Consider the following 15,664-nt stretch of genomic DNA (forward strand, 5'->3'; position numbering starts at 1 on the left):
AAGGCAATACCGAGAGCATAGTCTTTGTACAACAAGGAGCGGAATGAAGAGGGTGGGAATGCGGAAAATATTCCAAAGGATAAAAAAACAGAATGAGGAAAGCAGGAGGTGAAATTGCATGAAAAGGAAACAGTGAAGCTGGAAGGTCTGCCGATGCATCTTCACTCAGATAATAGTGCAAAACCCGACTATCTCCAGATTGAAGTTGTTGTGCTGTAGTGATTGCAGTGCCTTGAGATACGAGCGACCTGACTTTCTTTCCCCCCCCTCAAAAAAAATATTTAATATACAGTGGGGCAAATAAGTATTTAGTCAACCACTAACTGTGCAAGTTCTTGGAAAGATTAGAGAGGCCTGTAATTGTCAACATGGGTAAACCTCAACCATGAGGGACAGAATGTGGAACCCCCCCCAGAAAATCACATTATTGATTTTTAAAGAATTTATTTGCAAATCATGGTGGAAAATAAGTATTTGGTCAATACCAAAAGTTCATCTCAGTAGTTTGTTATGTACCCTTTGTTGGCAATAATGGAGGCCAAACGTTTTCTGTAACTCTTCACAAGCTTTTCACACACTGTTGCTGGTATTTTGGCCCATTCGTCCATGGAGATCTCCTCTAGAGCAGTGATGTTATGGTGCTGTCATTGGGCAACTTTCAACTCCCTCCACAGATTTTCTATGGGGTTCAGATCTGGAGACTGGCTAGGCCACTCCAGGACTTTGAGATGCTTCTTATGAAGCCACTCCTTTTTTGCCCTGGCTGTGTGTTTGGGATCATTGTCATGCTGAAAGACCTAGCCACGTCTCATCTTCAATGCCCTTGCTGATGGAAGGAGATTTTCACTCAAAATCTCCCGATACATGGCCCCATTCATTCTTTCCTTTACACAGATCAGTCGTCCTGGTCCCTTTGCAGAAAAACAGCCCCAAAGCATGATGTTTCCACCCCCATGCTTCACAGTGGGTATGGTGTTCTTCAGATGCAATTCAGTCTTCTTTCTCCTACAAACACGAGAACTTGTGTTTCTACCAAAAAGTTCTATTTTTGTTTCATCTGACCATAACAAGTTCTCATAGTCCTCTTCTGGATCATCCAAATGCTCTCTAGCAAACCGCAGACGGGCCTGGACGTGTACTTTCTTCAGCAGGGGGACACGTCTGGCAGTGCAGGATTTGAGTCCCTGGCGGCACATAGTGTTACTGTACTTTGTTACTGTGGTCCCAGCTCTCTGTAGGTCATTCACTAGGTCCCACCGTGTGGTTCTGGGATTTTTGCTCAGCGTTCTTGTTATCATGTTGACGCCACGGGGTGAGATCTTGCATGGAGCCCCAGATCGAAGGAGATTATCAGTGGTCTTGTATGTCTTCCATTTTCTAATATTTGCTCCCACAGTTGATTTCTTTACACCAAGCGTTTTACTTATTGCAGAATCAGTCTTCAATTCAGTCTACAATTTTGTCTCTGGTGTCCTTCGACAGCTCTTTGGTCTTGGCCATAGTGGAGTTTGGAGTGTGACTGACTGAAGTTGTGGACAGGTGTCTTTTATACTGATAATAAGTAGGGCTGTCAAACGATTAAAATTTTAAATCGAGTTAATTACAGCTTAAAAATTAATGAATCGTAATTAATCGCAATTAATCGCAATTCAAACCATCTATAAAATATGCCATATTTTTCCTGTAAATTATTGTTGGAATGGAAAGACACAAGATGGATATATACATAAGGACTGTATTTGTTTATTATAACAATTAATCAACAAGATGGCATTAACATTATTAACATTCTGTTAAAGCGATCCATGGATAGAAAGACTTGTATTTCTTAAAAGAAAAATGTTAGTACAAGTTATATAAATTTTATATTAAAACCCCTCTTAATGTTTTCGTTTTAATAAAATTTGTAAAATTTTCAATCAAAAAAATAAACTAGTAGCCCGCCATTGTTGATGTCAATAATAACTGACACAATGGTCATGGGTGCTGAAGCTTATAAAATCAGTCGCACCCAAGCGCCAGCAGAGGGCGGCAAAACTCCATAAAACACAATTAACAAGTGAGAGTTTCATTGTACCGTCATTTAAATATGTCTGAGCGGGGCATCTCCGTTAATTGCGTCAAATATTTTAACGTGATTAATTTAAAAAATTAATTAACGCCCGTTAGCGCGATAATACTGACAGCCCTAATAATAAGTTAAAACAGGTGCCATTAATACAGGTAACGAGTGGACCCTCGTTAGACCTCGTTAGAAAAAGTTGGACCTCTTTGACACCCAGAAATCTTTCTTGTTTGTAGGTGACCAAATACTTATTTTCCACTCTAATTTGGAAATAAATTCTTTCAAAATTAAACAAGGTAATTTTCTCTATTTTTTTCCCCACATTCTGTCTCTCATGGTTGAGGGTTACCCATGATGACAATTACAGGCCTCTAATCTTTTCAAGAAGGAGAACATGCACAATTGGTGGTTGACTAAATACTTATTTGCCCACCCGTCCAAGCACTGAACTCAATTTACTGATAACAGCAACAGCATTTGAGTGAATTAAAAAAAGAGGTTCTTCCATTTGAATTTACTGTCAAACTATAAAACAAATAAAATTACACACATTTAATCCTTTCCAAAGGACTACTATTGTACTTTTCCTTGAAATCTACCTTCTTATACATTAACGTAATAAATTCTGCCAACAAATAGGCTTTCCTGGTGTCAGATGCATATGATATTAGTATATTTGCGTAGATTTTGACAGTCAATCTGAATTTAAAATAACCACCAGAAGAAGAGAGGTAGTGAAAGAGTGATCAAACACCAACGTGGTAAATGATCCCTCATTTTAGCTTTTGACCAAACTCTCTGCTTCTCACCACCAAATGTGGCGCAGCGGAACGAGACGCTTTCAACCTACGGGGCTGGAGAAGAGGGCGGGCAGACTGGCCCTCCGCTGCCTGGCCCTAGGCAACGAGGGGGCGGAGTGAAGAGGAAGCACCGCCTCCAGGGCTTTGGAGAGCCGCCCGGCGAACGTGTCCCTCTCCGCAGAGCGGGGCGTGCGAGGGTGGACGCCGGAGAAGGTAGGTGAAGAGGACAGGTCGGGCGGAGGAGTAAAGGGCCGCTTGGAGCGCAGCGGCGAGGGGGTGGGGGCGAGGGAGAACGAGGAGGGGGGGACGCAAACGGACATGCTACGGCTTCGACGGCGGCGGGACGCAGGCTGCGGGATGGGAGGAGGTTGGGAGAAGAAACACAAGTGAAGACCCAAACAACTACAAAATATCAAGCAAAAAACATAAAATACAACAAAACATCTAATTTAGTGGTACCTCTACATACAAATGTCTCTACATAGAGAATTTTCAGGTTAAGACACGCCTCAACAGGAAAATATTGCCTCTTGTTATGAAAGTTCCCAGAGTTTACTGAACGTAACTAGCGCTGCTATCAATTATTTTAGTGGTCGATTAATCGATAAACTAGTTAGTTTGAATAATCGAGTAATCGGATTAGGAACATAAAAAATTAAAATACCTGATGCGGACCTCAAACGATATAAAAAAAAAAAAGAATAAATAAGGATCTAAGTACAACGAAAGAACAATTGGCTAACTTACATAGCAAACGTCCGCTAGCTTAAAGGCTATATAATGCCGTTTTTTTTTTTTTTTTTTTTTTAAACAATGTTATTGACAAATAGTTTAAACACATATTCCCACAAAAAAAGCTAAAATTACCTATAAGCTAAATTATGAATGCATTAAAAAAATTTGCTCAAACATAAACTTATGTTGGTCTGAACAGGGAGCAGCTGGATTCAGCCATGTGAAATGAGTTATGTCATATACACTGTTGCCACTATAGGGCGGTGTAGCCACCCAAATCAATAAAACTAAGTGCAAACACTTTCAAAACAAACCACTTTAATTAAACAAATATTCGAAGCAGCAAACTTTAATTCAAATCTTTTTCTAATCGAATTACTCGAGTTAATTGATTAATCGTTGCCCGAGTAAATGTAACACACTTATAGCTGCTCTGCCATTGGCTGTTGCCTAGCATTCCTGGCATCCAATTGGCTAAGCGGCACCTCTACTGTATGCGTATGTGTGTACCCCAGCGTCCTCTTCATTCAACCCTTGTGTTCAGACAGCTTTACATGAGTGTATTAACTATTATACTTGACTCTATTCTTGTTTGTTTGCTCAGAAATCTACAGAAGAATGAAAAAGTATTGGAACCTTTAGGAATTTCTCACATTTCTGCATAAAATCACCATCAAATGGGATTTGACCTCAAAATCACACAGATGAAAAAACAGTGTCTGCTTTAACTAAAACCACCCAAACATTTATAGGTTTTTATGTTTTAATATGGATAGTATGCAAACACTGAGAGAAAGGGGAGGGGAGTGAACCATCAGATGTAAAATTTTGTGGCCAACCTTTGGCAGCAATAACTTCAACCAGATGCTTCCTGTAGCTGCAGATCAGTCTGGCACATCAATCAGGACTAATCTTGACCCATTCTTCTCTACTTTCTATTTATGGGATGTCTGGCAAGAATCACAGTCTTTAGGTCATGCCAAAGCATCTCAATGGGGTTCAAGTCTGGACTTTGACTTGGCCACTCCAGATCGTGTATTCTTCTGAAACCATTCTGAAGTTGATTTACTTCTGTGTTTCGGATCATTATCTTGTTGCAACATCCATCCTCTTTTTAGCTTCAACTGTCTGACAGACGACCTCAGGTTTTCCTGAAAAACATCCTGATAAACTTTTGAATTCATTCCTCCATTAATGACTGCAAGTTGTCCAGGCCCTGAGGCAGCAAAACAGCCCCTAATCATGATGCTCCCTCCATCATGCTTCACGGTGGGGATGAGGTGTTGATGTTGGTGAGCTGTTCTATTTTTCCTCCACACATGACATTGTGTGTTACTCCCAAACAATTCAGCTTTGGTTTCATTAGTCCACAAAATATTTTGCCAAAACATCCGTGGAGAGTCCAAGTGCCTAATTGCGAACATTAAACGAGCAACAATGGGTTTTTTTTAGACAGCAGTGGCTTCCTCCGTGGAGTCCTCCGATGAACACTATTCTTGGCCATAGTTTCACATATAGTTGATGTGTGCAGAGAGATATTGAACTGTGCCTGTGATTTCTGTAAGTCTTTAGCAGACACTCTAGGGTTCTTTTTTACCTCTACGAGTATTCTGCACTGAACTCTTGGTGTCATTTTTGGTGGATGGGAGAGAAGCAACAGTGGCAAACTCTAGACTTCTCTCGACTGTCGATTTATGTACATCCAGACTTTTAGAGATGGTTTTGTATCCTGTCCCAGCTTTATACAAATCAACAATCCTTGATGGTCAGCTCTTTTGACCGAGCCCTGATGCACATCAGACAATGCTTCTCATCAAGACATTTCTTCCTAGGTGTATGTTTTATAGTGAGCAGGGCAGCTTTAAACCACTCATCAGTGATTGGGCACACGCCTGACTTAAATTCTTAAAATGTTTGGTAAAAATTGGTTTCAATTGCTCTTTATGTCTCTTTAGGCAGAGGGTTCACTTACTTATTTTTTTCCCCTTCTATCATTGTTTGCATGCTATCCTCATTAAAATATGAAAACTTATAATTGTTTGGGTGGTTTTAGTTAAAGCAGACACTGTTTTTTCCTCTGTGTGATTTTGACAAATATCAAATCACATTTGATGGTGATTCTATGCAGCAATGTGAGAAATTCCAAAAGGTTTAGATAATTTTTCATGCCACTGTAACTCTAACATGTTTTTATGCCGGACAAAAGATTTATGTTGAATTTGGTGGGGGGGTGGGGGACTCTAGGGTTCTTTTTTACTCTGATGGTTTTGTGTCCTTTCCCGGCTTTATACAAATCAACAATCCTTGACCGAGCCATGATGCACATCAGACAATGCTTCTCATCAAGACATTTCTTACTAGGTGTATGTTTTATAGTGGGCAGGGCAGCTTTAAACCACTTATCGGTGATTGGGCACACACCTGACTTAAATTCTTAAATTGTTTGGTAAAAATTGGTTTCAATTGCTCTTTATGTCTCTGTGGGCAGAGGGTTCACTTACTTATTTTTTCCCCTTTTGTCATTGTTTGCATGCTATCCTCATTAAAATCACTTATAGCCTAATGTATCACATTTGATACACTTAGAATTTCATTATTTTGAGACTAATTTAGAATTTTGAAAAATATTTAAAAAAAAAAAAAAAAAAAAAAAAAAAGATGGATGCAAGTCAACACATGCATCTGCAGGTTCCATGAGAAAAAAGATCTGGATTTAGCTAGGGTTATAGATATTAGAGCGCTTATTACACATATTTATTTAGATTTTTCTTTTTTTACAAATTTGAAAAAAAGTACAATTAGGACCTTATTTTTTTAATTTTGGGATTGTCTTGCAGGCTTTAAAGGGTTAAAATATGAAAACCTATAAATGCTTGGGTGGTTTTAGTTAAAGCAGACACTGTTTTTACATCTGTGTGATTTTGACAAAGATCAGATCACATTTGATGGGGATTTTATGCAGAAATGTGAGAAATTCCAAAAAGTTCAGATTCTTTTTCATGCCCCTGTAACTGTAACATGTTTTGATTAGGGCTGTCAAACGATTAAAATTTTTAATTGAGTTAATTACAGCTTAAAAATTAATTAATCGTAATTAATAGCAATTCAAATCATCTATAAAATACGCCATATTTTTCTGTAAATTATTGTTGGAATGAAAAGATAACACACAAGACGGATATATACATTCAGGATACAGTATATAAGTACTGTATTTGTTTATTATAACATTAAATCAATAAGATGGCATTAACATTATTAACATTCTCTTAAAGAGATCCATGGATAGAGAGACTTGTAGTTCTTAAAAGATAAATGTTAGTACAAGTTATAGAAATTTTATATTAAAACCCCTCTTAATGTTTTCATTTTATTAAAATTTGTAACATTTTCAATCAAAAAATAAACTAGTAGCTCGCCATTGTTGATGTCAATAATTACACAATGCTCATGGGTGCTTAAGCCCATAAAATCAGTCGCACCCAAGCGCCAGCAGAGGGCGACAAAACTCCAAAAAACACAAGTAACAAGTTGGCATTGCACTGTGCTGTCATTTTAATCTGTTTGAGCGGGGCATGTGCGTTAATTGCGTCAAATATTTTAATGTGATTAATTTAAAAAATTCATTACCGCCCGTTAACGCGATAATTTTGACAGCCCTAGTTAAAATATGAAAACCTATAAATTAGAGATGTCTAGATCGATTGGGATGCCGATCACGTCATTTCCAAAGTATCGGAATCGGCAAAAAAATATCGGCCATGCTTTCTTTTTATATATATTTTTTTAATTAAATTGTTTTCTAATTGTATTTAACGTTACAGACTTAATATGTTACACTCATCCATAGTCTTTAGTTTAGGCTTAAGGTAGGGTTATCAAATTTATCCCGATAACGGCGGTAATTAATTTTTTAAATAATGTATCACGTTAAAATATTTCATGCAATTAATGCATGCAATTCACGACCCACTCACGCATCGTCGCGCTCAATCTGTAATGGCGCCGTTTTACCTATATACAGAGATAAAAGGCAGCACAAAATGAGTAGAGTGAATTTTGGCAGCCTTTGGAGCCTTTTTTAATTGGCTAAAGCCTTACAATCCCTCTCCCTACGATTAGAAATATCATGGGAAGCAATGTGGGGAAGCAAGGTAGCAATTGATCATTTTCTTAACACCTTATGTTATTTCCCAATGCAGAGAAGATATATCAATTGGTAGCACTACGCACAGTCATGGTTGCACTTCCCATCATGCATTTGGGCATGGCTACAGTATTGTTTACTGAAAGCTCAACAAATACACTAGATGGCAATATTTAGTCACAATATACAAAGTCACAAGTCTTTCTATCCGTGGATCCCTCTCACAGAAAGAATGTTAATAATGTAAATGCCATCTTGAGGATTTATTGTCATAATAAACAAATACAGTACTTATGTACTGTATGTTGAATGTATATATTCATTCAGAGTTTTATTCATTTTTTTTCTTAATGCATTGCCAAAATTTATATGATCGGGAAAAATTATCGGGAATGATTGGAATTGAATTGGGAGCAAAAAAAAGCAATCGGATCGGGATATATCGGGATCGGCAGATAATCAAACTAAAATGATCGGGATCGAATCGGGAGCAAAAAAACATGATCGGAACAACCCTACTATAAATGTTCGGGTGGTTTTAGTTAAAGCAGACACTGTTTTTACATCTGTGTGATCTTGACAAAGATCAGATCACATTTGATGGGGATTTTCTGCACAAATGTGAGAAATTCCAAAAAGTTCATCTACTTTTTCATGCCACTGTAATTTTAACATGTTTTGATGCATCACAAAAGATTTATGTCTGAATTCTGGGGGGTGGAGGTTGGAACAGCTTAATAAATTTACATGGAAAATGCGTCTCTACTTACAGAATTTAATTAAGAAACTGCTTCCAGAACCAATTAATTTTGTAAGTAGAGGTACCACTCAATTTTTCCATTAAGAGTCATAGACATCTACTACATTTGAAATGAATATAAATAAGTAACGCATCACTGTCACGCAAAACAGGACAAAAGTGACATTTCAGAAGCAGAAAAAAAAAACATTACAAAGCCATCTAATATATAACAAGGAGGCTGGATGGAGGAGGGAAAAATGATATAAAAATTGTGGGTTTCAAACCTTTTTTGTTCCCCCTACTTGTGACAGAAATTGAGCATGCTCAACTAATCACTCCGAGCGTGATCCCACTCCAACACAGCACACAACAATTGACGAGCATGAACGCGTATGTCTGGGAAGATCAAATCTACTCACTGCTGGCTGCTGCGTCGGCTGGCTGTAAACTGGGTGCTGCTGCTGCTGCGCGCTGGAAGCGACGCCGCCTGGCGCGGGCGGGTAGGCGCTCTGAGAGGGGGGCGGGCAGCTGTACGACATGGTCAACTGCGGGCAGTCGCCGGAGAAAAGCGAGGAACCCTGTCCGCTGTCAGTGCCTCCTTCGGCTGGGATAAACGCAAATTGAGTATCATGTCTGAAGTAAATCAGTGTCATATGTCTTACTTGTGTGCGAGATGCCCCGCTGTTGATAGTGATGAGGTTGCTCTGCCTCGGTCTCCTCAACCTCCGCTTTCAGTGCCTCTTGTTCCGTCTCAAGTTTCCTCTTTGCTTGTTCTTCTCGCACCAGCTGCCTCTGCTCTCGCTTCCTCCGGATCAGTGACACGCGGTCCTTGATGGCTTTGGCCATGGTCTTGTGGTCGCCCTCGGCCACATACCCAGACTCAACCTTGAGGGGGACACGCTCAAGTTGTCACGCTGTCATCATTCCGACATATTTCGGTTCTACCATTTCCTGAGCCACATCTTCGGGAACGTCCTTGTTGAGGTCGAAGGAGAACTCGATGGCTTCGTTGTCCTTGTATTTTCCTGAAAACAGCGGCAAAGCTCGATGGGAATTCATCCATTCGGCCTCAAACGCATTTTATCTGTTTACCTTTAAGCTTCTTGACGTCTTCTATCCTGAGCCACAATTTAATGGCGATCATTTCCCCGTCATCCTCCTCCGCGAGCTCAACTCTTACTCCCGTGTCTTCTTGGAAGAAAGCGTGGTTCAACAATATCTTGATGGCGTATCTAGAGGGACAAGGCAAGTTCATTTGGAGGATATCTCCAGGCAAATGCAGTTGAAGTAGACTGGCTTTGTGATCAGACTAACAAGGCAGACATCGGCTTCACTTAATTAAAGTGGAACAACAACAATTATTTTTGCAACTTCAGAGCTCTGGTCAGCTGATCGTAACTGAATTTTGCCACGGAATAATTAAAAACAATGTCATTATTGGGAAACTTGGAGAATCGGATGAATTAAAAAAAAAATGTGTGTGCACGTCTCTTACCGTTCATCTTTATTCGTCCTGATGCAACCCTCGATGATTTCTTTCACTTCTGGAATGGCCACCTTATCAAAACTTCCAGGCTTCACTCCCTGCGTGAGGGTACATAAACAAGTTAACTCGATAATACAGCAGTCACGCTATAACATCCATACGGTGTGATAGCACAACAAAAGTGAATTAATGCCACTGCTGTTCACTTGCAGGGTCACGTGATGAGCGTGACTTGAATCAAGCAGCAAAGGAACATTGTGAAATATTGAAGAAATTGGAAAACATGAGGTTTCCCCGAGTCCATGTAAGTTTAACTAGGTTAACATCAATTGGGCCTTGTCATTCAGATTTATGGCGGTGGGATGAAAGTGCAAATTTGGAAGTAATGAAACATTTTACAATGAACTCATTCACTGCTGTCGATAGTGATCCACGTCCAGTCTCTTCCAAGTGGGAGGGGCTGGCAGTAAACCAGGCTCCCTTACAACATACTAGTTAGGGCCCGAGCACTAAGCGTGCAAAGGCCCTACGTAATGCAAAGGATTATTATTAGGGCCCGAGCATCAACATGGTGCGAAGGCCCTATTGTTCTGCAAAGGATTATTATCATTCTTTCTTTATGGCAAATGAAAATGGCCCATTTAGAGGTCTTAACATGCTAAAAAACTCACCATAATTTGCAAACATGCGGATTAGCGAAAATTTTGAGAATTTGGCAACGTTGTGAAAATATGTCAAAAAATGGCTCAGTGGCGCCCCCTGGAATTTTTAAAAAAGGCCTCTCCATTTAGGTTTTTCAACGTAGAGCGATGAAATTTGGGGAGTCGATACCTTGGGCCAAAATGCTTCAAAAAGTCTCTTGCACCCACATTCCAAACCCAACAGGAAATCGGGTATTTTGGATTGAATAGTGAAAAACATGCCATTTTTGTCGAAAACCAGGGCGCACGTTTGAGACCATCGCGCCGAGGCAGTTAGTTGGATCCTCCTCAAAATTGGTGAGACTCTTCAAGAGACATATGAGATGTTAAGTTATTAAAATGGTGAGTTTTCATTCATGGGCCTGACCTGGGCGAGGTACCAAAGTCGGGTTTATTTGGGGATTAGGGTTAGGGTTTAAGGTTAGGGCTTCTTCAGGGCAAATGAAAATGGCCAATTTGAAGTTCTGCACATGCTTGAAAACTCACTAAAATTTGCATATATCAAAATGGTGAGTTTTCATTCATGGGCTGACCTGGGCGGGGCGTTTTTTTTTGTGTTAGGGTTTAGGGTTCACACTCTGCTACTTCTTCTGTGGGAGAAAAAAAATACTATGTGCTTTTCAATGACATATATTAGGGATAAAACCACTTCTGTGGGAGAAAAAAATACTATGTACTTTTCAATGAAATACATTGGGGATAAATTGGTTCATTTGTTGACAGCAGTGAAGAACTGCTTTGACTCATTAAGGCTGTTGCTTCACACTCTGCTACTTCATCTGTAGGAGAATAAAAGATACGATGTATTTTTCATCGTGCCAAAGTCCATGGGGTGCCAAAGTCGGACATTTATTTGACAAAACACCAAATTCAGAAAATGACTAATAACTCCCCCATCCAACGTTCAATCTTTTTCATATTTGGCATGTACGTGATGTATCCCAGTCTGAACTCGACTTCATTGAAATATCACCCATTAGGCCTGGCGCCCCCTGCTGGGAGCAGGAAATGGCCTTTATTTCGAGACCGACTCCTCCTCGAAGGGAAAAAAAAAAAACTAATTAAAATGGCCCGTTGAGTCCTGCTTGCAGGGCTAGTTATTATTATTATTTTTTTTTTCTCGTCAAATGAAACTGGCAAATTTGGAGGCCTGAACATGCTCAAAAACTCACCCAAATTTGCACATTCGTGCGGAAAAATGCAAATTTTGATAATTTTGCAATGTTGCAAAAAAATGCAACAAAATGGCTTAGTGGCGCCCCCCTGAAATTTTAAAATTGGCCTATAACGTTAGGGTTTGTCAGTCTATATCTTGTCCAAACACTGTTTTTTCATCTGTGTGATTTTGACAAAGATCAGCTCACATTTGATGGTCCAAAAGATTCAGATACTTTTTCATACCACTGTAAAAACAAAAAATACATCACTTTCGGTAATCAATATTTAATGTGTACTCAAAACTGCAATTTCTGGAGAAATTACAATGAGGCTATGCTGTGGTAAATACAGATCCGGACACGTCCTGTTGATATCAGGTCGTTTCCTGTTGATTCAGGGACATTTCAGGGACAAGTCCTGTTGCATGGCTGTCAATGGCATCGACTTACTTGAGCGCCAGTTGAATGTCAATTGGCTGTCATGGTAAGCTTTTGGTCAAAAATCACAACCATGCAGGTTTTTCTGCCCATTAAAAATGAATGGGAAATTTGGACGTACATGGCCGTCAATGGCTTGGACGTACCAATGGCATCGACTTACTTGCCAGCTTAATGTCAATCTGGTAAATGGTCAAAAATCACAAGGACCTATGTTTTCCTGCCATTGAAAATGAATGGGAAATATGGACGTACATGGCTGTCAATGACATTTCATTAGAAATGAATGGGAGTTTTTTGTCTTGCAAAGCCCCATCTAAAAATATAACAAAACGACGAATGAAAGGTGAGTGACTTACCTTGTGTGTACCCAGAGAAGAGCCTTAGCTTTATGTCAAAACTGAGTGAAGAGTGTTTACCAGCAAGCGCAAAAGACCACCTCCCACTATTACCCTTATTGGTTCTTTTTCCCCTCTTTCCACTGCCCACCGCCACCTATTTAGTTGTTTCTCTGTATTTCACAGTCACCCACAAACACACACACATAGACGCTGAGTATCCAGGGCCAAACAAAGTTAGGCCTGATGGGGGGAGTAATGCTATTAACTAGGTATGACGGATGAGAGGGAGAGAAAACAGGCTTTAGGAGACTGGCTGGTGATAAGAAATGCTCAGGAAGAAGAAGTGAGACACGGCCTATGACACGAGTATTATAACGCCACAAAGATTGGATTTCGGGAGGCCATTTTGGATGGATATTCTAGATTAGTAGTGAGGTCACCACAGAAGTAATGTAAAACACCCTGGTTAATTCCACAAATCTAATAGCCGTTTACTCTACCCCAGTGGCTCTTAACCATGAAAAAGTATCTGAACCTTTTGGAATTTCTCACATTTCTGGATAAAATCACCATCAAATGTGATCTGATCTTCGTCAAAATCACACAGATAAAAAAAAAAAAAAAACTGTCTGCTTCAACTAAAACCACCCAAACATTTTTAGGTTTTCATATTTTAATGAGGATAGGATGCAAACAATGAAAGAATGGGGAAAAATAAGTAAGTGAACCCTGTGCCTAAGGAGACTTAAACAGCCATTGAACCTAATTTTTAACAAACATTTTCATCAGGTGTGTGCCCAATCACTGATGAGTGGTTTAAAGCTGCCCTGCCCACTATAAAACACACACCTGGTAAGAATTGTCTTGATGACAAGCATTGTTTAATGTGCATCATGGCTCGGTCAAAAGAGCTGTCTGAAGACCTGTTGATTTGTATAAAGCTGGGAAAGGATACAAAACCATCTCTAAAAGTCTGGATGTACCTAAATCGACAGTCAGAGACGTTGACTACAAATGGAGAGTTTCGCACTGTTGCTTCTCTCCCAAGCAGTGGCAGTCCACCAAAGATGACACCAAGAGTTCCGTGCAGAATACTCAGAGAGGTAAAAAAGAACCCTAGAGTGTCTGCCAAAGACTTACAGAAATAACTAGCACAGTCCAAAATCTCTGTGCACACATCAACTATATGTAAAACTATGGCCAAGAATGGTGTTCATGGGAAGAATCCACAGAGGAAGCCATTGGTGTCTAAAAAACATTGTTGCTTGTTTAATGTTCACAAAAAGGCACTCGGCCACTCCACAGAAGTTTTGGCAAAATATTTTGTGGACTGACGAAACCAAAGTTGAATTATTCGTTTCATGTGTGGAGGAAAAATGAAACAGCTCGCTAACATCAACCGTAAAGCATGGTGGAGGGAGCATCATGATTTGGGGCTGTTTTGCTAACTCAGGGCCTGGACAACTTGCGATCATTAATGGAAGAATGAATTTAAAGGTTTTCCAGGAAAACCTGAGGCTGTCTGTCAGACAGCTGAATCTAAAAAGAGGGTGGATGCTGAAACAAGACAATGATCCAAAACACAGACGTAAATAAACTTCTGAATGTTTCAGAAGAACAAAATACACATTCTGGAGTGGCCAAGTCAAAGTCCAGACTTGAACCCCTTTGAGATGTTGTGGCATGACCTAAAGACAGCGATTCATGCCAGACATCGCAAGAATCTGACTGAACTAAAGCAGTTTTGCAGAGGAGAATGGGCCAGATCGACGTGCCAGTCTGATCTACAGCTACAGGAAGTGTCTGGTTGAAGTTATTGCTGCCAAAGGTGGGGGCACAAAACATTAAATGTAATGGTTCACTTCCTTATTTTTCCCATTTCTGTCATTGTTTGCATACTATTCTCATTAAAATATGAAAACCTATAAATGTTTGGGTGGTTTTAGTTAAAGCACACTTTTTTCATCTGTGTGATTTTGACAAAGATCAGATCACATTTGATGGTGATTTTATGCAGAAATGTGAGAAATTCCAAAAGGTTCAGATTAGGGCTGTCAAATTCAATGCGTTAACGGGCGGTTATTATTTTTTTAATTAATCACATCAAAATATTTGATGCAATTAACCCACGCACGGAATGACCCGTTCATGCGTTGCCTCAAACAAATTACAATGATGCCGTTTTAGCACACTGAGAGCAAAAAGGCAAGGAAATGCGAGTGGACACAGGCGTTCTTTGGACCGCGCCTTTTATTTGGCTTAAGCTTTGGCTCTTGGCTTTTGGCTAACTCTTTCACAACAAATATAAGTATTATGGCGAACGACGTGGGGAAGAATGAAAGCAGACGATTTTTCTTGACATGCTTCATTGAACACAACGCAGAACATACTGTATACCATTTGCAGCCACCACTGACATTCATGGTTGCTAAACTTCCCATCATGCATTTGGGCAGAGCAGGATACGATATTTTTCCTCACATGCTTAATCAAACACAACGCAGGATATACTGTATACCATTTGCAGCCACTACTAACAGTCATGGTTGCTAAACTTCCCATCATGCATTTGGGGGGAGCAGGAGACGATCTTTTTCTTAACAGCTAAATTGAACACAATACAGAATGTACTGTATACCATTTGTAGTCACCACCGACAGTCATGGTTGCCCAACTTCCCATCATGCATTTGGGCGGAGCAGGAGACTATCTTTTTCTTGACACGCTTAATTGAACATAACGCAGAATATACTATTTACCATTTGCAGCCACTACTAACAATTGGGGTTGCTAAACTTCCCATCATGCATTTGGGCGGAGCAGGAGATGATATTTTTCCTCAAACGCTTAATCAAACACAACGCAGGATATACTGTATACCATTTGTAGCCACTACTAACAGTCATGGTTGCCCAACTTCCCATCATGCATTTGGGCGGAGCAGGTGACGATCTTTTTCTTAACACGCTTAATCGAACACAACGCAGAATATACTGTATACAATTTGCAGCCACTACTAACAGTCATTGTTGCTAAACTTCCCATCATGCAT

At 39.8% G+C, this 15,664-nt stretch overlaps 1 protein-coding gene across 13 annotated transcripts in view; it reads right to left on the reverse strand.

Annotated features, from left to right (window-relative positions):
• The window catches only part of wnk1b (WNK lysine deficient protein kinase 1b), a 167,301-nt gene that overhangs the window by 49,381 nt on the left and 102,256 nt on the right, over positions 1-15,664 (reverse strand). For all 13 annotated transcript variants that reach the window (XM_057856246.1, XM_057856245.1, XM_057856248.1 and 10 more), the window contains exons 6-10: positions 9,985-10,073; positions 9,582-9,721; positions 9,435-9,514; positions 9,152-9,374; positions 8,909-9,093 (exon numbers count right to left, since the gene is read on the reverse strand). In XM_057856246.1, the coding sequence (XP_057712229.1) occupies positions 8,909-9,093; positions 9,152-9,374; positions 9,435-9,514; positions 9,582-9,721; positions 9,985-10,073 (717 nt within the window). The remainder of the gene's footprint in view (positions 1-8,908; positions 9,094-9,151; positions 9,375-9,434; positions 9,515-9,581; positions 9,722-9,984; positions 10,074-15,664) is intronic.

Source organism: Corythoichthys intestinalis, chromosome 13 (genome assembly GCF_030265065.1).
Source record: "Corythoichthys intestinalis isolate RoL2023-P3 chromosome 13, ASM3026506v1, whole genome shotgun sequence".
NCBI lineage: Eukaryota > Metazoa > Chordata > Actinopteri > Syngnathiformes > Syngnathidae > Corythoichthys > Corythoichthys intestinalis.